The sequence below is a fragment of the Melozone crissalis genome, unplaced genomic scaffold, assembly GCF_028551555.1.
Source record: "Melozone crissalis strain CALT ecotype California unplaced genomic scaffold, PUWL_Pcris_2 ptg000013l_1, whole genome shotgun sequence".
Taxonomy (NCBI): domain Eukaryota; kingdom Metazoa; phylum Chordata; class Aves; order Passeriformes; family Passerellidae; genus Melozone; species Melozone crissalis.
This window is the reverse complement of record NW_026535791.1, coordinates 47,595,135-47,618,794: the sequence shown is the minus strand read 5'-3', so window position 1 is coordinate 47,618,794 and position 23,660 is coordinate 47,595,135. Positions and strand designations below refer to the sequence as shown.

The following is a 23,660-nucleotide window of genomic DNA, read 5'->3' as shown; positions in this document are numbered from 1 at the left end:
GAGCAAGCGTTGGTCTAAGCCTTAGTAAAATACATGGAAAATACAAGATGGTCTGTGTATCCTCTGAAGGAATGGTTATGGAAGGAATGTTTGCAACTCCAGAACACTGTGGTTGTGACTTCAGTTGAATCAGAGCACACAGTTTGCTTCAGACAAATTTTTTCGAGTAACTGATACAAGGATGTCTTTTTCTAGGAGGTGGGAGGACTATGTAATATGAGGAGGATACATAGGCCTGTACTGAGGTTGATGCCTTCTTCCCTACCTTGTTACTGTCACTTTCAGATGGTAGCATCATCATATCTGCTTACAGCATACCATATTGCTCTGAGCTCAGCACTATCCTGTTTTAGCTCACAGGGGCCAAACATCCTTCTTGTAGACTTTATGATAAACTGCAGCTTGTCTAAATGAACGTGTCAGTCAGAATAACTCAAGAGAGATTACTTCAGTCTGCAGTCTCTAACTGTTAAAATGCTTTCTGTAGAAAGAACTTCTGGAAACAATAAAAATGTTTCTTGGAAAAAAACTACACCATTGAAGACTTTGGTTGTAATGCATGTATTTACATAGCCTAATAAGAAGGGCACTAGAAAACATTTGGGCTGTAGTTACAAAACCACTTTATGGCCTTTGTCAAAGATACTTCTCTGACATGCTCAGCTTTTGTAAAGTATGGACTTCTGTAATCTGTGGAAATGTGGCCTTGGTACTATATCTGCTGATTGTGAGACTTCACTTTTATGTGCAAAGAAAGTAGTTAAGTCCCAGGTGAAATAAGTTGTTATTGGAAAGGTATTAATGGAAAATCTTAAAAGTTCTTAATGGAAGAAAATGCACGTGCTAAAATCATGAGCTGTTCTAGCACTGATTTAGATTTGCATTACAAATACTGAGAACTAGTATAAATTACCTTGGTGTATGCACTACATTTTTCAGGAGGGCTGAGGAGAGATTTGAAGCGTTGCATTATTAGAAAATAATGCATGTTAAAGCTGAAGGAGAGATTCTTAAAAAGCTTTTTGTCAGGGTAGAGTTTACACTTTTAGGGGGATAGATGCTTTTATTAAGGAAGTAACAATTCTTTTTTCTTTGGCTACAGGAAGGAGTGGAAGTGAGGGTTGCCAGAATATTCAATACCTTTGGTCCTCGAATGCATATGAATGATGGAAGAGTTGTCAGTAATTTTATCCTACAAGCTCTGCAGGGAGAACCACTAACAGTAAGTGATGACTTCCTGGTGATATGAAGAACAATTCACCTTTATATCTTGTCCTGATGCATTGCAACTGATGGTAGATTTTAGACAATACTGATATTCCCTTCCTCCAAATGTACTTTTCCAGTATACTGAACTTAAATGTAAGGAAGTACATGTCTGAAGATGTGCTCTGTCAATGGGTTGATCTTTCCCAGAAAGAAGCAAGGATACCAGTTGAAATTTGTACAAACATCTCAGCATTCTTTATATTTGGGATATAAACAAAATCCAATCATTGCCATGCTGACTAAACTTCAGCAAGAATATTATTGTAATAGGGGTTAAAATAGAATGTTCTACCCAACATCACTGTTCTGCAGGAAATAACTGTTTGATGTTGAAAATTACTGAATCTGAGAAAAGTAAGGGGAGAGTTCTTTAGCTGACCAGGTCAAATAAATTATCAGCAATAAGCAATGACTGAGACCTAAAAAAAAAAAATCATTTTTACATGTCACAGAATTTGGCTGACAAGAATACCAAGTGTGTTGATCTCTTTAGAAATGCTATGTATTTGGTCTCTCAGTTCAGAGTACTTGGTTAAGTGGGTAAAATAACCTCTTGAGAGAACAGTGTCACTGAGTTGCAGAAATTGTGGCCTATGCAAACATGGTGATTGTTGTTTTGTTATTGTAAAGGAAGATTTGTTAAGAGAAACTGAAAGATAGAATCTCTATTGTATTTTCCAGCCATTGCCTGTATGTGGGAAAGATAACCACATGGGTGACCTTGCAAAAATCATGTACAAATACTTAGTTGTGTAAAACTTATCCCGTGTGCTATAAGTTAAGCTAAATGCAAGAAGCTCTACATAAATACATAAGTCTGCTTCCTGTTTGTTTGGGAGTCCATCAGGCTGATGTTGTGCTCCTGGTGTGTTCCTGTCTGAATCAGTTTTTGGATAAACTCTTAGACCCTGATCCTATCCAATGTGTGTTTTTGGGCTCTGAATCAGCCTTGGAGAGCACAAGGCTTACCAAGTAACAGATGGCCTGTGTACCATTGTACTGCCCTTTCTGTCCTCAAGGAAAACAAGCATGCTTTTCTTTTTTTGTCCTTTCAAAAGCCTTCCTGTTGCAGCAGGTTGATGGCAAAATGTGTGTGTCCCCAGTTAAACTGAAATGTTTTCACATCTTAATTGTGCCTACCTATAGCTTTCAGAATGTAAGTATTCATGTTCTAGAGACTTCAGTACTGCGCTTGGTTAAACTGTGAAAAAAATAATGGTATCAAATACCATTCTGTACATTTCAAATATACATCAATGTCTGTTTGAACTTCAGCAATGTGCTCCAAAATACCAGCATGTAACCTGAGGAGACTTCTTCTTTCCCCCTCTAAGGTTTTGATACAAATCTGTACAGGTGACTTTGTGAGTTGTAGCATGTAGAAATTACTTTGCTTCCCATTTCCCTAGATAGTAATATTTAGAGCCACATGATTTTTGGTTTTTTATGTCCTGATTGCTTTAAACACAGTGCTTTTTCTCAACAATTTTTTTAGCAACCACTAACATTTAGTGGTCTCTTTGAAGCTGGCTGTTGTTAATGTGCAAATCAAAACTGCTCATCATAACCACATCTTAGTAGTCTGAAGTTTGCTTTAAATGTTTGGCACTCTTTTCTGACTGTGAGTGCAGGCTGCACCTTCTTTCAGTGTGCCAGAGGAGGACAAAGCATCACTCTGTCCTACACCCCTGAGAAGGTTTTCTTCATGCAGAGGTCTGGTTAACAAAATGCCTTGGGATATGTTTATTGGAGACAGATCCAAGAGGAAGACAACCTTCAGTGAACTGATACTTTGCCGAAGGCTCTGCAAGCACATTTTTTTCCATTCCTGTAACATTGAGCTTGTGTCTCAAGTGTTTCTTCTTGAGGCAGTTTTTTAGAATGGTTAGGAGAAGATAATTGGGCTAAAGAGGGCTTCTATATTTATTAACTTCCCTATTTTTCATGTGATTTTAGGTCTATGGACCTGGAACTCAGACAAGAGCTTTCCAGTATGTCAGGTAAGCCTTGTTTGTTCTTGCTGATAATTTACTTCATGGTTCACATAACCTGGTCAGCTTTGTATGCACATGCAGTTGCTTTACTTTTTAAAATCACTTTTTAATACAAGCACTCAGAAAAACATTCACCCATTGAAATCTGATTTCAGCGTTCCTCAGCTGCCCAGTCTGCTTTACTGGAGCATTTAGGATCCAGCTTTACTTTCAGAAGGAAGACATAGAAATTTTTAAAAATAGCAAGGAGAAAAACATTGATTGGTTTAGAATTTTACTTGAGATACTAACATGCTCTTCCCTTCCAGAGACAGCAAGTAGCAGACAAGGTTTTAGTGCTGAACAGTTTGTCACTCCTTGTATTTTAATGCAATGCTGCCACCTCGTGTCCTTGGGACTGCTGTGGTTGCTGTGCAGACTGTGCACAAAAAAAAAAGCTGAAAAAAACCCATGCTGGACTTCTGGATTGTTTTAAGCATTCTTGTCTTGGAAATATTCTTTCCCTTTGCTGAAGGAAGTATCAGTGGTAGCAGATTTTAAAGAAACCCCATCATGTCAAAGTATCCATTCCTTTCTTGATTATAAGTCATAATGAAAAGGATCTGGATTTCTGTGTCCAGGGCCAGGGTGCTACATCTGTGGCTAATAATCCAAAATAGCTTTGGGTTATATTGCTGGGAGAAAGTAACACCAAAATACTGGTTTTTAACCAACTTGGTTTAAGAAATTTTGAAAATAAGACAAGTCAAACAGCAGGCTGCAAAGCAGGTGGTAGTGTTATGTGCCTCTGCACTACTACTCTTGCTCTATTCTGTTTAAAATTCATTGCAAATCAGCCTCCAGATATGTTTGGGTATTGGAAAGAAAAGGAAATATTAATCATTTTTTAATACAAACACTTGAGAAAATGTGCACCCATTGAAATCTGATTTCAGCATTCCTCAGCTGCCTGATCTGCTTTACTGGAGCTCTTAGGAGTCAGCTCTCTTTTTAAATCAAGAATATTATTTATAGAAAAGTGGAAATAGTCCCAGTCTGTTCTTCCCTCTTTTACAGTGATCTTGTGAATGGGTTGGTGGCATTGATGAACAGCAATGTCAGCAGTCCTGTCAACTTGGTGAGTATGAGTGCTCCCCTCTCCTGAGTTACAGTGCACTGGTCAACACCACCTCTGTTTTCCTCCTTGTCACTGATAGTGATCTCTATAAAAAATAAATGGAACAATAAAAGGTCTTTTCATTATGAAGAACATATTCTCCCATTCTCTTTATAAATAAAGAAGACTGAGCCCCTGGATATTGAGATCGTACATTCCAAGAACAGGATAAAATTGCTGGAGTTTTTAATTGGTTTTAGGAAGAAGATGTATGTAATCAGAACATGAAGGGAAAAATATGTGGGGCACACATGCAAGGTGCACCAAGAAAATGACTGAAAACTGATTTTAGTAGGAAAAAAGCACTGAAGGAATGCTTAGCTCTAGATAATTAGAAATAGTTTCATACTACCCTAGATTCAAGGAAAATGTGACAGTGTTTTATGGTATAGTTCTCTAATACTGTTTAAAATGCTTGGAACTTAACTTGTCTAGTAAGATTTTTGTTCTGGCCTGTTTGTTGTCACCTTATTCTTAGTAGTGGATTTAAGAATAGAAAAGGTTGCATATCCCAGGTAATTTCTTGTGTATGCTTTTGCCAAATCAGATACTCAACTCTGCAGGGCAGTTCACTAGATTTTCCTTTTCTCATGTGGCCATGAAGTAATTTCTGTGTTTCTATCCAAATGCTGATATGTTTAAACTGTGTCACATGCTTTGTCTTCAGAAAACTCAGTATTTAAATCTATATGTATCTTAAGTGCTCAACTTTTGCTCAAACAAGATGGGGTAAAGAAGTGTTTTGAAACAAGGAAATCTGGGGATGGAGGGAATTGAGTCTGATGAAGGGGAGCTAATGCTAGCAGAAAGTGTTCAGCATTTGATTGTAAAATATTGATCAGGAAATTGATTATGTGCAAGTTGGTTAAAAAAAAAGAAAAGGAATATTGTAAAGGAAAGCAAATAGCACATATATTGATATGTAAGCTGTAGTAAATTCAGAAGCAATTGTTGGCAGCTAAATGAGCCTGTGTTCCTAACTTTGGATGAACCAAGAACTTAGCATACTTCATGATACCTCAGCTGGGCACAGTCCTTGAATCCATGTTTCCAAATGATGTGGCTGTGGGCTGCTCAGTGACATAGGCCTTTTCTGTGATTTCCAGCCTTTTACAGACTGATATTTTTTTGGGGAGCAGGGGTGGAGGCAGGGAAAAACACCTCCCTACATACACTGAATTACCAACAGGAATATAATGGAGGACAAATTTTCTAATGAGTAAGGAACTTGTTAAAGTTGGGGGGTTTTTTCAACAAAGTAGAATAAAGCTTGAAGTTTAGCTTTCTCTGCCCCTGTTGGAACCATGTCTAGCATGTTGTAAGGTGTTTAATTGTTATTGAAATGAGTGTCTCTTGTGTTTGTAGGGAAATCCAGAAGAGCACACTATCCTAGAGTTTGCCCAGTTAATTAAAAAGCTTGTTGGTGAGTGCAATTATTAATTCTTTGTAAAGTTTCTGAAGTACTTATTGTCATTAGATAATTATTACTTGATTAGTGTGTGTAATATGTGGATAATTTAATTAGTCTTTGGATTTCTTAATAATTTTATCAAAGGCATTTAATCATATCATTAAATATTAATAAGATAATCCAAATCATCTCAATTGTGTGTAAACTATTGCATGACGAGTAGAGTGAATACATTTTCTGTGTATCCATGCAATCTGTACCCATTAATTTTTATAATGTTTAGACAATTTTTTAGGTTTGTTTTAGCACAAGGACAATACAAAAATGAAATGTAAAATATGTGAATGAAAATGTCCTACATAATATCTTAGCTGCAAGAGAGATACTTCAGGAAGGTGGTTCTTCACAGTTGTGCAGGCTGTGGTCCTTCAACTACTGTTAAAAACCTCATGCTGTGGCAACAGCCTTTCTCTGTTCTTTTCACTGTTTCTGGCAGTGATTCTTGAAAGGGTTGACAGCACCTGGGAAGAAAACACTGTGGCTTCCTCCTCATTCTAGCTCTGACACCTGTAGCAAATCAGAGCTCTCAAGAATTGAAGGAAATAGTTGTGCTTGGTCTTCTAGTGTGGCCCCCTAATGAGATGAAACATCCTGCTGCCATTAGCCAAGGGCTTTTAGTCTGTACATTCCAGAAGTGCTTCTGACAGATCTGAGAAAGATGAGTTCAGACATATAATGCAGAAGCTGATGCATGTGTTGTTTCTAATAAAAGACTGTTCCCTCTGGAAAACTTTTGTGAATTCACAGATCAGGGAAGGAAATGGAAAAATCACAGCACCAAACCCATTAGACACATGGATTAATTGTCGCCTCTGTTTGTCTATTCACAAACGACTTGATGTGTTCCAGTCCACTTGGGGAGGTGCTTTAGTTCTAAAATGGCATGTAAACTATTTGCTAGATTTGGGTAGAAGAATTGGCCTCTTTCTGTGTGTTGTTCTGAGGAAGGGCAAGTGCTTGGTTATTTAAATCAGACTGGAGATTATGGGCAAAAATAAACTGATGCTCTTTTATTGTGCCAAAATGCTAACAATCATGGAATGATTGAGGTTGGAAAGGACCTCTGGAGGTCACTTGGTCCAACCTCTCAGGTCAGGTAGGGCAACCTACAACCAGCAGTGGCCCAGGACCATGTGCAGATGGCTTTTAAGTATCTCCAAGGGTAGAGACTCCACATCCTCCTGTGTTTCTGTTTGTGCCCACTGTCTCTGATCCTGTCACTGGGCGCCACTGGAAGGAGCCTGGCTTTCTCTTCTTGATCCCCCCCATCTGGTATTTATACACATGGGTTAAATTCCTCATAGCCTTTTCTTCTCCAGATTGAAGGCCCCAGGTCTTTCAGCCTCTCCTCATATTCCAGTGTTTTCATCATCACCGTGGCCCCTTTGTGCACTCGCTCTGTATGTCCCTGTCTCTCTTGTACTGGGGAGCCTAGAACTGGACCCAGTTCTCCATATGGATCTCATCAGTGTTGATTAGTGGGAAAGCTGATCTCCCTTGTCCTGCTGGCAGCACTTCTGCACCCCAAAGATATAACTTTCCTTCTCTGTGGCAAGCACACATGGGTTCCTATTCAGCTTGGAGCCCACCAGGACCCTCAATCTTTTCCTGCCAAGTTGTATTCCAGCTGGGGTTGGCCCCCAGCCTGTACTTCCCCAGATTCAGGACTTTGAACTCATTGAATTTCATGAGGTTCCTGTGAGCCCTTTCTCCAGCTGCCTTTCTCGAGCTCTGGATGGCAGCACAGTGCTCTGGTGTATCAGCAATTCAGTACTGATCCAACATTGACCCTTGGGATATAGCCTGAGTTACCAGTCTCTAAATAATCACCATCCTCTGGGCCTGGCCATGCAGTTTTCAGTCCTTCTAACTGCTCATCCAGCTCATCCACTCAGTGAGGATGTTATGGGATCAAAAGCATCACTGAAGTCAAAGCAAGTGATATCCACTGCTCTGTCCTTTGCTACTGAAACAGTAATTTCCTCATAGAAGGGTAATAGACTGGTCTGTGAGTGTAACTTGATTTTTGTGAATCCATGCTGAAATCTTTGTGAAATGCTTTGTGAGCCCACGTTGCTGTGGGACAGGTGGATCACCCAGCTGTTGCATGCAGTGCACCTGTGTGTGTGCAAAGCATTTCATTGATTGAATTATGAAGCAGAGAGCTGCAGAAAGACCTGCTGCTCCAGTTGGTAGAAAAGATGTAAATGCAAAGCATAGTGAATTGCAGATGATAAATCACAGTGTCTTGTTTAATAGGCAGTGGGAGTGAAATCCAGTTTCTCTCAGAAGCACAGGATGATCCTCAGAAACGAAAACCTGACATCAGAAAAGCCAAGTTACTGCTTGGCTGGGAACCCGTGGTATGTACAGATGAATTCCTGTTGCTGTGTGGTAAAACACCAGGAGGCAGAGGGGGCTGAGGAGGGGACACATGATAACAGTAGATTTCCCTTACTGGAATGTCTGCCTAATGCCATCTCCAGAAGTTTTAACATTTTAACTTTTTCACTTGCATATTATGAGATTACCTTTCTGTAAGCCAAATGAATCATTTGCAGCATATGGTACATAATTAATTACATTACCAAGCCCATAGCTAATGGATTTGCTGGTGTTGCTGCAATCCTCATTCCTGTTGCTGGCAATAGGAGTTGGTTTGCTTGGAGAGGTAAGATCTGCCTAATTCCCAGAAAAAGTGTGACTTTCATAGCCAGCTCCCCATTCTAACTAGCACAATGGTTTGTACCCTTCTTTAAATTTGCAGACAAAAATCATTCCAGGAAACATGTGAATCCACCTAGTAAATGTAAGCCTAATAACAGAAAAAGATCCAGATCCTTCTGAAAGGATTCACTGATATTGATAGACTATGTCTGACAGCACAAGGGTGATAGCAAACTGTTGCAAACACAGAAGGTTTAACTTTTGTATTTCTGGCTTTCTGTGTTTGGCACAAGCAGTAAGAAAACTTGCTCTGAAGTAGCAGTGCAGAGTTGGTACAGCAAGGCAAGCAGTTTCTGTGCTGCTGTTTTTATCTTCCTGTACTGATGATGGTGTCAGCAAGCATGTCAGAGCATATGGCTCCTGAGAAGACAACTCCTCTGTTGTTCCTGTCTCCATATTCTATGCCTGTATTTAAGCACTGCAATTTGTAGGATTACAATTATTTGTATAGGGTTTAAGAATATCAAATGAGATACTGGATGCCAGCTTTATACCATGCTGCGAAAGATGATCTTTAATCCTTACAAACAGAAGGGGCTTAAATGCTGGGTGTTTGTCTCTCTCAATGCATTAGGAACTGAAAGTAGAATTATGCATGTCTGTTTTGATACTAAACAGACCCATCATAGCCATGTGTGAGATTTAAATTTGTTGAGTTTTTCTACTTATGTCAGAAAATACTTGTGCTGTTTAAAAGCTGAGCTGCATCAGCAGTGAGGAGATGTAACCAGCATGTGGTGCTGTTAATACTTAGATTGGCTAAGAGTGAGATTCCCTGGCTGCCTTGTGATAGCTGTTTTATAAAAGACACTGTTGTGAAATGAGCTGATGTGAACCTAGAGTGATACGATTCTCTCCTCACTTTTGGGAACAGGTCCCATTGGAAGAAGGTTTGAATAAAGCAATTCATTACTTCCGTAAAGAACTTGAGTATCAGGCAAATAATCAGTATATTCCCAAACCAAAACCTGCAAGGATGAAAAAAGGAAGAACAAGACATAACTGAAGACTATTAGTTGGACAGAAAATTTCCTGCTTGACATTTGACGGATGTAATTTTTTTTTAATTTTTTTTTTTTTTTTTTGAGAGAGAGAGACTTTAAAACAGGTATCATGAAGAACGAACTGGAATTTCATTCTGAAGCTTGCTTTAAAGAAGTGGATGTGCCTAAAAATAACATAAATATTCCCTTTCCCTGCAAATCTTGCCTTGCACTTTTTAAATCTGTCTTTTTATGTAAAATAGAGTAGAAGCATCTTTTAGTATCTTCAAGTTTTATATCTTGATGTGAGATCATTTTGTTGTGACTGTCCTTGACAGTTTTATTTACTGGTTTCTTTGTGAAGCTGATGATAAACACAAATGGGATGAAAAATGCCAATTTATTTATAAAATGGGTACTATAAAATATGAGATGTTCTACTATGCATAAGAAAAAAACTAGTGGTGTTGTCAGGTGAGAGACACTGACATCTGCATATAGAAGAGTTTAAAAGAATTCTGTATGAGAGCTTTATGTATTCTTTAAAGGAGAGATTTTTTCAAAAGTTTAGTTTTAGTTGTACACTTGAATTTGAGATATTTTCATTGATTACCATGGATCAGGATATTTTGAATCACTACTGTGTTGTGCGTACTCTGGGAATAAAGTTAATGTATTATTGGTTACAGTGGTTGAATATGCTATTTTAATAAAATACTGAAACTTCTGTTTGCTCATTTCAAGGTTTCACTGTGGGAATTTCTCTGGATTTGCACATCTGTGGATTTATTGTGTATTAAATATGAAGTAACAGTCTGTAAATAATCCACTCAAAGTTAATAACTTTGGTCTTGCATTGCTTGTCTTCTAACAGATGTATAGTAAGGGCTGCAGGATGTCTGTTGAATTAGATCAGACAAAATCATCCTGATTTATTCCAATTCAGGTAGTTGATAGTGATGCAGGAATATAATATTTTTTTAAAACATGGAGCCTAACTTCAGCCTTCCTGAGGAAATACTGAGGAAGTGTTTCTATTTTAAGCAGTTACCAAAGTGCCAGTAAATGCTTTCAGCTTTGGTAACTATGCCCTGTTATCTTAGGAAAAACAAAACAAAAAACAACAACAACAAAAAAAACACTTCAATTCCCCTTATTTTTAATATTTCTTCTAGTTTTTAAAAGGTATTTAAAAGATATTTTGGCTTAGTGCCACTCAAAATTGAAAATCCTAAACCTCATCAAGCAAAGTAACTTGACTTTATATCTCATTAGAGCTTGATGTTTTCATTAGCTTTTGAGTATCTCTAGGTGATGGTGAATTGGGAGTTAGCAGTAGCAGAGGTGTTATGCCCAGCCCTGGGAAGACTCCAGAGCAGTGTGGCATTTAGGCCCCTTTGTCTGACTGTCTGCCAGAGCCTCACAGTGCTTGCAAGGCTTGGAGTCCCTTCCAGTCTGTGTGCTCGAGTTCCCAGGGACTCCAGCAGGGTGGGATTGCTGCATTCATTGCTGTGCCCTGCCTGGAGTGGGGCTGCAGGGATCCTTTTAAGACTAATGGGTTTTTCCTTGCTCACAAGTGCACGTTTTCTCCCATTGGAAATCTGCCATACAGCTGAGATGGGGAGCCATGGTGCATTTTCCTGTCTGGATTCAGAGGTGGAATTTAGATATTGTACATTACCTCCATCTTTTCACAGCCAAGCAGCTTGAGATCTGCTTTTTTTGTATGAAGCCTTTTTCTAGGTCCTTGATCTGGGTTTTTATTCCACATTAAATTGCCTGAAAAGTGCACCATGGTGTGCTGCTCCAAATGGGCCTGTAACCTGTCATTACAGAAACACTCACAAAGCACAGCCTCTCCCTGTACTTGAAGCCACAGCTGGACATGTGTGAAAGTAGTGCCCACTTCTTCAATAGTTCTTTGGAGAGAACTGTAATCAGCTCCCAGCATGGAGGTTTTAACCCTTAGAACTCTTAAGATGGAGATTATATTTGGAGGATGTTGCTCTTTCTCCTTAGGTTTCAGTCCATGTGCATATTGTGCCATTGAATGCCAAAGTGTGTGAAGAGATGGGACAGGGGTACACCCCTGGTCCAACATTCAGCTCAGCCAGGGAGAGTAAATGGGAGCTCTGGCTACCAGCTATTACTTCCAGGGCTGCTTTTTGTTTAATCCAGTGACTTCAGTACTAAGTATGTGAATTTGTACAGGCACAAGCAAGCTACTACAGACTAGCACAAAATGTGTATGTTCAAAAAAAAAATCCCCTGAGAAGTCTGAACCTTTAGATTCAAGGGAGAAGGATTTAAAAGTTCCTTAGGTTACATCTCAGCCTGACTTCCTTCATAAAAGGAGCAAATTGGAGAGGCCAAGTGGCTGGTACCAGTACAACCCATCTGTGGGTGTGTGTGATGCCTCCCATTGGGCCCGAATGACAAGACTGCAGATTTGCTGCTTTCCTCTTACTGTTCCTGGTTTTGTTTCAGAGGTTCCTGATTCAGCTCCCAAATTCTTTTTTAAAAGTGTCTTCCAGCAGCAGGAGCTGAGGTAGCTGTTGCCCTTAGGTTTGAAACCATTGACGTGGGGCTGGTTCAAAAGGCATGAATCATGTTAAGAGTCTGCTGATGCTTGAGACTGAAAGTCTGGGGCACTTTGAAGTTGTCTGGCCTGAACTGAGCCTTCAAAAAGGCAGATGGAGGTTTGTATGTTGATGTTCTGCTCCTGTCTGGGGTTAGACATAGCAGCCGGAGAAAGGCATCAAGTGTGTTGGGAGCCACAGGTAAGAAAGAGCTGCTGCCTCTCTGGAAGAGCCACTTTTGAAGGTGGGTACTAGAATACAGCACTGAAAGCTTGGAAATACAGAATTTGGGAGTAAATGAAGCAGAGACATGCTCTCAGGTTTTTTTTTTTCCTTTAGAAAATGTGAGAATTGAAATTTTCTGCTGTCATCTGGTCAGGCAAACAAGGTAAAACTAACATGACCAAACTTGAGGTCCTATTTACTCACAATTTACTATACAAATGGGGAGCTCAGCTGGTGCTGGGTACAAGCCCTCACTCTCAGTAGGAAATACACAATGCAGCAGAGGGAGCTGGCTAGCTTGGTGCTGCTGGATGGGACCGGCTTTCCAGAAGGAAGGGTGTGCAAGGCACCTGCTGCTGCGCATCCTTTGATCCTCACAAGTAGGACCACTCCTGTTGCTGGAGGTTACAACAGCATGAGATCCACAGTTGGATTTTATTCTTTATTTCAAGCATGATGTACTTTTCCTTTATTTCTCCATGTAGGCTGCTAAGGAGCATTGTCAGCCACATTGCTAGTCTACAGACAAGCTGCAGAGGAGCTTGCAGACCTAATTTATTTTAAGTAGTTCCATGAATATGTAATCTAGAGAAGCCTCATGCCTAACTTTTTGCTATATGGGGAAATAATGATCTGGTAGTTTCTGTGTCTAAGGTGTTGGCAGCTTCCCTTAACCTATATAGACTGGTAGGTTTAGTAGCCAGTGAGTTCACTGCCATCCATGTATTTATGTCTTAATCTGCTTTTTTCAATAAATTTTTAGAAACATAATGTATTGGGAAAAAACCTTCACTTTTTGCCAGGGTTTGAATTGAGTTTCAGAGTTGAAAGAGGCATAATTGCCTTGGAGAGGAGGCTACAGAGGGCAGAGCAAGGCTTCGATTAGTTTGATGGATTGAGCCAGTCCCCAGCCTTGCTGGTATTGAGTTTAATGCTGCTTGAGGCCAGGGGGTCTCTGAGGGTTGTTAGGGGCTGGTCCACAGGAAGAAGATGCTTTGTGAACAGCAAGGGAACTGTGCACTCAACACTGCTGGCCCCAACAACCCTACATCCCTTCCCTGAAGTTGCTGGGAATGGAGCTGCCACAAATCCATAGTTCCTCTGTTTGTGAGCATTTCCCTGTGTGGGGATTTCAGGTTTCAGAAGGGAATACCTTATTGCAGCTCTTGACTCTGTAGAGCTACCATGAAGAGCAGCAATAGTTCTGAAGCAAAACAGGGCTCTTTCTGTGTGGCAGGAGGCTCCTGAATGCAATTCTGTATCAACAGGGAGGCTTTGCTAAAATAACAATTCATATTTCTTGCAAAAAAACCCCAGATTCTGGCTTTCTGTTCCTTGTCTCAGTCCTTCTCTTGCTTATTTCATAATAGCAGATCTGACAAGTCTTTATCCATCTTGGTTTGTTGCCATATACAGCCTGGGACAGGCACCAGCTTGTTTATTCTTGCAGTGTTTTCCATGGATGCTGGCATGCTCTTCAGCAAGGAGCAGGATCCTCTGCATACTCTGGTCCCTCCCATGCTGAAACAGCTGGAAGGTCCAAAGCACAAAGTCACAGGGAACAGTGGCCTTAAGTGCCAAGTGCCATGTCAAGGCCATGCACAGCAATCTGGGCTCTGTCCACCCCACTGCAGAGAAAGCTGTTCTAAGCAAGGAAGGCTACATCTTCCACCTGGAAAACAGTCCTGGGATGGAAGTGCTCAATCTCCCATCCCCAACATGTTTGTGTCACAAGTAGGAACTTAAAGGGAATGATGACCTGTCCTCCTCCAAAAAAAAAAAAAAAAAAAAAAAAATACAGCCATAATAATTCTATTCTTTGGCAGAATGGAAGGAGGCAGCACTGCCCTGTGAGTCTGATGGACCTGCCTGGCTGACATGGACAAAATTGGAGATGTTGCAGCATCAGGCTTTGAAACATGAAGCACTGGAGCATGGCCAAGCTGTTCCTGCTCTGAAAAGAGCCACAATGAACAATTGGTGCTCTTCTGTCTTGTTGGAGAGGTTACATTATGTCAGTGCTGGGGTGGCTGAGGGTGATAGTGATGTGAAGTGCTCTGTGCTGTCTCCACAGCAGCATGGAAATGCTGAGAGGAGGTGCACAGTTCTGTCTATGTTTTGGGACAGAAATAGTCAAAGGAAATTAAACTTTGAAGCACTCCATGCATGTCTGATGAATTTTTTTTCCCCCAGTAATCTTCCTCCTTTTGCCCAAGCCTGATCGCTTATCCTTGCTTGCTATCTATCATTGCAACTGCTGCACTGCAAGGAGGGTGCCCTCACCTCACAGAGCTATTGCCTTGTGGTGAGTGACTCCAGCCAGCAGCAAAGTGCCTTCACAGCCACTCCCTCCTCCTGCCCAGTGGGAGAGAATGAGACAATCAGATGGGTGCTCTGGAGGGCTGAGGTAAGAGCAGTTTAAGGAGTGAAGTAGAGAAGAAGAAAACCCAAGTGATGCAAAGGCCACTCACCATCTCTCCCAAGCAAGCCTGGTGCTCACCAGTCTCAGAGAAAAGGCTTCTGTAGAAGTCAAAGCCCCCACCCTCTTCTTCTTTCCAGCTTTTAGTGTTGAGCAATTGCATAATTTGGAATTGTCTAGTTTGGGTCAGCTCTCACCCAAGTACCCTCCCAGTCTCTCCCCCACTCCTAGCCTGCCTGCTGGGGGTCAGTATGGAAACCAGGCTGTGCAGGCACTGTTCACCCGAAGCAAAAACATTTGTGTTCTGCCTACGCTGGTTTAGTCACAAATCTAAACCATGTTATCATGTGTGCTGTTATGTAGGAAGTTAACTCTGTCCCACTCCTTAACCCTGCAACACAATATAATGCAAAAGATTTTTTTTTTTCCTCTTAGAAAATTCAGAAGACAGAGACCATAGATTTGGTTGTGAGCCTGCAAGGCACAGAAAGCTGCGAGACTGAGTCAGCCTTCAGGAATGGACAGAGCTTACAAAGGCCTAGGGAGGGATGGTCTTTATTTACAGCACTTTTTTTATTCTTCCTCATTCAGCTGGTCTGAATTCCCAAATGTAAATTCTGGGAAATGATGGAAATTACCAGCATGGTTCAAATGTTGCCAAGTTCAGTGCACTTTTTGGATAATACACAAAATGAAAGTATTCTTCTAGGAATAGGTGTTTTCCAACTGTGCAAAATAGTCTCTGCTTGACTCAGAATGTGATTATTCCCTATTTGGAATAAAGGCTCTTCTACCAAGGAAACACACCAGTTTAAACCAGTTCTACTGGCAAGGATTCTGGAAACACACCAGTTTAAACCAGTTAAACTGGCTTAAGGATTCTGCTGAGATTAGGCCTAGGGAAGGCTGAGGGTTTGGAGCATGTTAGGCCAGTGTGGATCTGTGTGTGCAGAGAAGTGACCAACATGTTCAGTTTGGCTCCCTCAGCAAAGAGCTGCCTCCTGGGAAGTGTTCCTGCAGGGAGCTGTGTGGTGCTGGGCTGCATCTCCTAGACACCAGTCCCTCACACAACAAGGGCTTTCAGCAAAAGACTAGGGAATACACTCAGAGTTAAGAAACTAGTGAAGTGTAAAGAATGGTGTTGCCATCATCCGTGCTTTGGAAATTTCTTGTAAGCTTTAGATGAGAGACAGCTAAAGCATCCATGCTGTCTTCTCTGACTGCTACAGTTGGCAGAACACATTTAATCTCTCTTTATCCTGATTCTTCAGTTCCAGAAGTCAGAGAAGCCAGCCTTCTTCACCTGCCCTTCCCAGTCCTCTACACTTGTCAAGTGCCAGCAGAGCTCTCCTGTGCTCAGCTCCTTCTGAAGCCCTGACAGCTGAAATCTCCCTCCCAGGCTGATGTTGCTGTGATACAAAAATTGGTTGTGTTTTGAGATTCTTAACATACATGATGCCACCAACAATCTCCCTTTAATCCACTGTGTTTCACTAACAGATGCCTGGTCTCTGATATGTTTTGTTGCTCAGCCTAATGTGCGTGTTTCAGTCTGAATTGGGGTAGAGGGAATTTTGCAGTTGGAAATTATGATGTCAGGGGACTGTGTTGGATGCTGTCTGACACTAATTTAATTTTAAATAGCTTACTTTGTTGTTTTATTCCCTATTTTGAGCTAGGCTGAAAGCTTGACACTAAGTGGAATGGACACAAAGGGGAGCATTCAGCAACGATAACCTTTGGGTTATCGTGCCTGGGGGGTCTGGGGCCGCTCAGGTTGGATGCTCTGTGCCTCAGCAATTACTGCTGAAGTCAAGTTCCAGCCTTGAGCCTGTTCCCTGGAGGATCCTTTCACAGGCTTTGTAGGTAGGCAGACTCATCTGCACTGAATTCAGCTTTTGTGAATATCTGTGTCCTTGACCCAACAGGAGCTGCAGCACTGCCATGTCAGGCTTGGAGGGCTGCACGCTGTGGGTATGGAAACGGCAGAGGAGGCAACAAAGCAGCACTTCAATTGACAGGAAACCTTTTTTTTTCTTTTCTCCCAAGAGTAATTGGATTTATTTGTTAATAGAAATGTGAATGGGAAGGCACATCTTAAATGTACTGGCTAATATTATGTATTCTATATGCCAAAGTAGATGATATAATGTAATTTTACAATTGATTGTAGGACAGCAAGAGAAAAAGCCCTTTAAAAAGGAATCTGTAATAATACAGTTGGAATTAAACTTGCTGTTATGAAGTCTACTAAATAATGGCAACCTGATTATCAAAAAAGCTTTATTTCTATAACTCTTTTTATATATAGTGTACTACTAAGTAATGATAGTTTAAAAAAGTCATGTTGCTTTCATCAAAGTCTGGCAGTTCCTTTACTCTTTCTGTTTGACTTGAATAGAAGAAAAAGCAGGGTCATCCTGACTGAGGGAGGGCTCAGCCTCAGCCAGTGCAGCCCTATAGGCTGCAGTAGGGTAAATGGCATCAGTAATCGTCGTAGTTGACGCCTGCCCCGTGCCTGAAGGCGTGTGGGTTCCGAGGGCCAATGGGAGCATCTTCATCGTAGTGGTGCTGGTAGTGCCCACCGTAATACTCATTACGAGCACGCCCCAGGTTTGTCCAGTAGGAGAGGTCATCTTCGAATTTCTGCCAGAAAAGCCAGAAAATAAAAAAAAAAGAGAGCATTTGTGCATTTGCTTTCCAGTCTGAAAGTACAGTGATGAGATGAAACTGAAGTGGTGCAAGAGCCTCTTTCAGAAATTCGGCTCCTTTGCACATTTGTCATAAATGAAAGCTTTAGATCTAAGGGGTTTTGTGACTTGTACCTATGGGATCCTGTGTGCAGGAGTTGTCCTGCCCTGGACCCAGCCCCACACCCCCAGCCCACTGCAGAGTGCTTAAACAGTTTGAGACCGCCTTCATCTGAAATGTGCATTAAGCACCTTTAATATTTCAATTACCTTGTCAATGGTGGGCTGTAGAATTATGTCAATATTTTACAGTTAAAAATCTAAAGGTTTAGTTCTCCCTTGCCATGTGCCTTTAGTTGCAACACCCCTGACTGGGGTGCAACAGCCTTTTGCTTTCTGTCTGATCTCTCTCTCCCACCTTGCCCAGGTAAAAACAGAGGTACAACGCAGCCCTCCAGCTATGGAAATGCAATAAGCACTTCAGTTCTGCTCACAACAGCAGAGGGAAAATAGTGTGCAAGGATATCAAATACTTGCCAAGTCAAAGCCTTTCCATCTGAATGACTCTTTGGAAATATTTTTGGCTGAGATTTGGGGAAAAAAAAAAGTTTTGCGAATATACAATGGATAAGTATGGACCAAGTCCTTTGCTGGAACAAACAGTTATTTCATTGTTAAGACTGTGTCTTAATACTCAAGAAAACCTACTAAGTGGATTCATTGTATCCCACAACAGGCCTCATATGTTTTTGAAATGCATACAAGAACTCAGAGGAGAATTCACTTTATCTGCATGGTTTGTCCTTGTTCCTTTTCATATTTTCCCCCAGTCTTCAGCTTCCAGTGTATAAAACCACTTTTCCTATTTTTCCTATTTCTATTAGTGAAGGGGGATGTAGCCATGCTGTTGAGAAGTGACTTTTATCCACATAATATCCAGGAGAATTTACAAAAAAGTACCCTTCATTATTTCAGCTCAAGCAAAGGATTATTTTTCTAATTGTTGCAGCTTTGAAAATGAGTGCATTCATCTTCCAAGCAATCCACATAGCATGAAGCTTTAAAATGAACTCCAGCTTCCCTGTGCCAATGCAGTCTCATTAAACATATTCGTACAGCTGACAGAAGCCAAGAATTCAACATCTATAACTATTTTTACCTCTTATTAAAAGCAGAAATTATTCTACATGTGGGACTGCAAGCAAACACACTTTTTTTGCCCTATTCCAGCATCTATTTAGTAGAGCTTTGTGCAGAGTTTGATTCCACTCCAGTGTTTTTATAAATAAAGTGTTTTTAAAAAATGTGTCCTTCTCATTTGAAGGGAGGCTGACTGGATGTTATCCAAAGGTTTTCCTTTCACTTATAGAGTGGAGGCACAGCTGCCAGTGGTCATGATGGTCAGGAGCTGCCCACACTGTGGAGGCGCAAGTGTGCATTGGGTGCATAATGTCAGTGCCATTCACTGAGGAGTGCCAGTCACAGCCAGCTTGGTGTGGATTTCCCAGCATGTTTAAAAGCTGATCAGGTTGAGGCTGACAGGAAATTACTTTCCTGAAATACGATTGATTGCTTTGAGTCTGGACACCTATTCCACAAAGCAAACTTTGTTCATCTGTCCAGTTGCAATTTATTAAGCTTAAGTTTGATAGCAGGCAGGAACTCCATACAAGACCTTAATGTAATTTTTTTTCTACTAGTAAAATAATGCAAGGATCTCTAACATGTAACAGAGGTTATATTTCTGTGTGACTTTAAAAGAAGAGTTCTGGGCAGGAACACCTTCTACTAGACCAGGTTACTCAATGCCCCATCAAACCTGGCTTTCAACACTTAGAGGAATGGGGCATCAACCACTTCTCTAACAACTTGCTCCAGTGCCTCACCACCCTCACAGTAAATAATTTATTCCTAATATCTAATCTAAATATCTTCTCTTTTTTTTCATTTAAACCCAATCCCTCTTGTTCCATGCCTGCCTATTCTCCCTCCTTTTCTAAAAGCCCTCTCCATTTCTGTCACCGACCTGCTCATCGAAGCCCAGGTACAGGAACTGCTGGTACCACTGCTGCACGTCGGGCTGGCTCCTGTCCCACAGCTGCCGCCGCTGCCGCCTCAGGCTGCTCAGGAACTCCTTGGCTGCTGCTTCTTTCACTGACACCTCCGGCTTCTCAGCAGCAGCAGCAGGGGCTGCAATTGATCCCCCCACAAAAGGCATGCCAGGAAATTTTTGGTCAGCCTGGAGTGTACTGCTTGCAGCAAGTAAGAAAATGATTCTCACATCATGCCATTACCTTTGTGCTTGCCAGTGCAATGCCTGTAGCAGAATAGCAGTAATAAAGCCAGGAATCACCAGTGTAATAGGATTTCTCTGCTACCCTCATTCTCCTAGATTCTTGTAAAGCATTTCTGAGCTCAAGTACAGCAGCTAACTGAGGAATTTAAGTAAAACCACCCAAATTCAATGAGCATATACACTATGCTCTCTCGCTTTCAGGAGAGACCAGGAGACTGGCCCCAAGTTCTACAGTTGCAGAAATTGGGTTGAAGAGGAGAGGTGAAGTTAAAATGACTAAGGGAGCTGGAGAAACACTGCTAACATATTACAGCGAAGGGAGAAACACTTAAAAAGATAGATTTTTGAAACTGATGTGTAAAAAAGTAGCATTTAGATGAGTGCTACTAAATGCCGTGTATGCCTGAGAATAAAAGCCCATCAGGTTTTCATGGCACCCTACATGAGAGATGCATGGAAATGCCCTCAACCTGCCAGACCTAGATGTGCCATCTGGCTTGCTCCATGCCTCAGAGCAGCGTGCTGTGGCTGCTGGAGGAATCGATGCAGCTCCCAAAGACACGGATGAGAGGACTAAGCAGGAGGAGAAGAAATGGCCTCAAGTTGTGCCACAGAAGGTTTAGATTGGATGTTTGGAAAAAGTCCTTCACTCAAAGAGTGGTCACGCTTTGGAACAAACTGCCTAGGGAAGTGGTGGGAATTGCCATCCCTGGAAGTGTTCAAAGGGCCCATGGTTTTTTTGGGACATGGTTTAGTGGTGAGTGACTCTGCTGGGTAAATGGTTGGACTTTAACTTAGAGATCTCTCCTAATGTAACAGTTCTATGATTCTGTGACTGACCAGCCCCTGACCACACATGGAAATGATAACAGAAGATATTGATCTGGCTGTGAAACAAGAAGTGTGTAGGAGCAGGAGAAGCCTTGCCTTCAGATGGTTCATTTCAATGAGGGAGAAATCAGGAGCATGAGTGTGCATGGGATTTTTTGGAGGATGTGAGGGAAGAGACTGGTGTAGACAGGGAAGTGGGGTGGAGATGTGAAGAAAACCACTGAAGCAGGAGCTGGGCAGACTCACAGAGGTAAGCAAAAGGACTACGGAAAAAAAGGAGATTCTGAATATAAAAGATAGAAGAGTTGTTGCAGTTAGTGGGAAACAAGCTGTCCTGCAGTGATGAGCTGGAAACTGATAACTCACCATGAGCTTGTTATTGCTGGGAGGGACAGCTAAGCAATGTCCCACGAATGAGCCCTCACACAAGGGACAGTGCCAGCCAGGGAAGCAGTTCTGTGTGCTTGGCCTGCTTGCCTTAGAAACCAACCAGAAAAGGAAGCAAGGCTGGAATTAAAGAGGCTGCATATTCCCTCCATTATCAATTTTGCAGTTCTTCCTGATTTAAGCCATATTGTCTGCATGCCCCAAGAGCCCTCCCCAGGCAGTCCCTCTCCCCAGGGGACCTGAACAAGCAAGTGGGCACTGCTGTGGTGCAGGAGGGTCACTCCTATCTTCACACAAGCCCTGCAGAATGGTAACACAAGGAACCCACATACAAGGAAAACAGAGGTGGGTGGGATATTTATCTAGTTCTGGCAAGAGGTATGGAGTGATGCCAGAAAAAACCCCCAGAACAAAATTAGAAAGCCTGGCAGAAGTGGAAGTCCCCTCTGTGGGGGTATAAATTCTTTGCTTCAGCCATAGAGCAGGCTGAGGGGAGGTGGCCAAAACTTCTGGGATGTTTCATCTGCTGTGGTGCAGTTTGTTCCCAGCTGGCATCGTTTCCACCACCTTCCCTCAACCAGAGAGCCATTCCATGCTTCTGACTGCTGGGCCTCTGGCCATCATCTCTCCCGTCAGAGAGCAGTCTTCCAAAAAGGAAGCACACGTGGGGCCAAGAAGAAAAAAGAGCAAGTCAAGGCATCACAGGCAAGCCAGGTTTGCACATACTCTTCCCTGTGCCTGAGCCAGCAGTATTTCCATGCATTCCTTGGAAAAGTTTGTGACTGCCCCAAATAGATAAATGCCACGTCTGCCATGCATACGCTGGGAAAGGTCGGAGCTGTGCTCTGTGCAGAGCAAAGGCAGCGTTCCTGAGGCTGGGAAGCCTGGATTTCAGAGGGAGCTGTGGTGAGCAGAGCCTCCAGCCCAGCATCCCAACCTGGCACACAGGCAGGGCTCTGCCTGAGCAGGAGGTTCTGGTGTGACCCACAGTGAGTGTGGTCCTGAGCTTGCTCCATCTGCTCTCCTGGAGCTGGAGCTACAGGAACAGCTCTTCGACAGCTTCAACTGACAGCACTGACTCTGAGGAGCAACAAGGGAAAGCACTTCACTGTCTCTTTACTTACCTTCTCGTTTCTGAAGCATCAGTTTAAGCTTATTTCCCCTTGAAACATCTAGACAAATAAAAATAAAACACATACATTTACTGAGAAGGGAACAACAACAACAACAACAGAAGTTTATTTCTCAAAAACTGCCAGAAGTCTTTTTGTCATAGTTCCAGTTCCAGAGGCAAAGTAGAAACTTGCTCTCTTTGCTCCCCTTTCCACATTTGAATGCAATATACACTGTAGGGAAGCTTCTGACACTCCAGCATCTTCTCCCCAGCTCTCTTGGCAAGGGAAACCCTATAATGGCCTTTTTCACCAAGTAAATGATTATATTTTTCATCAGAAAACTGCAGCTGGTGCTAGTACCAGCACCCAGAGTAGCACGATCATCCTGCCCCATAGCACATCGAAGCACTCATCCTGCTGATCCCCAGACCGGAGCGCAACGGGAGACCTGCAAGCGCTTCGGCTGTTCTGCAATCAGTCACCGGCAGAGAAGCGCCTTTTTTAAAAGACGCCCAGCTCGCACCAGGCTCGGAGCGTCCCAAGGCGCTCAGCCCCGCGGGGTGCCAGGGGAAGGAGGGCTGTTCCCGCTGCCCAGGCTGTGCCGGGTTCGCGGTCCCGTGTCCCGCACGCCGCTCACTCACCGGGCGCCGCGCACAGCAGCGGCAGCAGCAGCAGCAGCAGGAGCAGGGAGGCCCCGGGCAGGGCCCCGCGGGGACACGGCGGCGGCATCGCGGCGGGGAGGGCGCAGGAGAGGCGAGGAGAGCAGTGCCACCTGTGCGGGAGGAGACGGGGAGCATGGAGGCGGAGGGCGGGCGGAGGAGCGGAGGGAAGGGCAGGGCAGGGCCGGGCCAGGCGGGGCGGGGAGGGGCGGGAGCGGCCGGGCCGGGGCAGCGGCACCCGAGGATGATGCGGGGCTCGGAGCGGGGCAGCAGCGGGCACCACCCACTGCTGGGGCACCATCCACTGCTCAGGCACCCACCCACTGCTGGGGCACCATCCACTGCTCAGGCACCCACCCACTGCTGGGGCACCACCCACTGCTTGGGCACCCACCCACTGCTGGACACCCACTGCTCAGGCACCATCCACTGCTCGGGCACCCACTGCTGGGGCACCATCCACTGCTGGGGCACCACCCACTGCTGGGGCACCATCCACTGCTGGGGCACCATCCACTGCTGGGGCACCCACCCACTGTTCAGGCACCCATCCACTGCTCAGGCACCCACCCACTGCTCGGGCACCCACCCACTGCTCGGGCACCTCCCAGAAGTACTTTTTTATTGGAGTTACACATAATTGATCCGGGGAGGCTGTAAAGACCTTTCAGCAGTTTATGCAGGCTTTTCTGACAGGGAGTTAAAAAAATAAATAAATAAAATGGCTGTAGCGTGTCATTTCACATTGCTCTGGATATAAACCCAGTTTGTCAGATCCTTGTAACAATGCATGGAAATGGAGAGATTGTCCTGATGGAAAAACTAAACAGAATCAACTATAGGTGACTTAGTTCAGTGT

General features: G+C 42.9%; 2 protein-coding genes across 2 annotated transcripts in view; one reads left to right on the top strand and one right to left on the bottom strand.

Moving 5' to 3' along the window:
* The window catches only part of UXS1 (UDP-glucuronate decarboxylase 1), a 55,290-nt gene extending 44,963 nt beyond the window's left edge, over window positions 1-10,327 (top strand). Inside the window, exons 10-15 of the mRNA XM_054272039.1 lie at window positions 1,103-1,222; window positions 3,226-3,269; window positions 4,320-4,380; window positions 5,785-5,842; window positions 8,150-8,253; window positions 9,492-10,327. Of these exons, the coding sequence (XP_054128014.1) occupies window positions 1,103-1,222; window positions 3,226-3,269; window positions 4,320-4,380; window positions 5,785-5,842; window positions 8,150-8,253; window positions 9,492-9,623 (519 nt within the window). The 3' untranslated portion in view covers window positions 9,624-10,327. The remainder of the gene's footprint in view (window positions 1-1,102; window positions 1,223-3,225; window positions 3,270-4,319; window positions 4,381-5,784; window positions 5,843-8,149; window positions 8,254-9,491) is intronic.
* Window positions 10,328-16,743: 6,416 nt separating this feature from the next.
* On the bottom strand, window positions 16,744-22,898 carry ECRG4 (ECRG4 augurin precursor). The gene is made up of 4 exons (XM_054272022.1): window positions 22,784-22,898; window positions 22,152-22,199; window positions 19,540-19,703; window positions 16,744-17,469 (listed from the first exon to the last, which is right to left on the bottom strand). Exons 1-4 carry the CDS (start codon window positions 22,869-22,871, stop codon window positions 17,308-17,310), a joined length of 462 nt encoding a protein of 153 aa, XP_054127997.1. The 5' UTR covers window positions 22,872-22,898; the 3' UTR covers window positions 16,744-17,307.
* Between the last annotated feature and the right edge of the window lie 762 nt (window positions 22,899-23,660).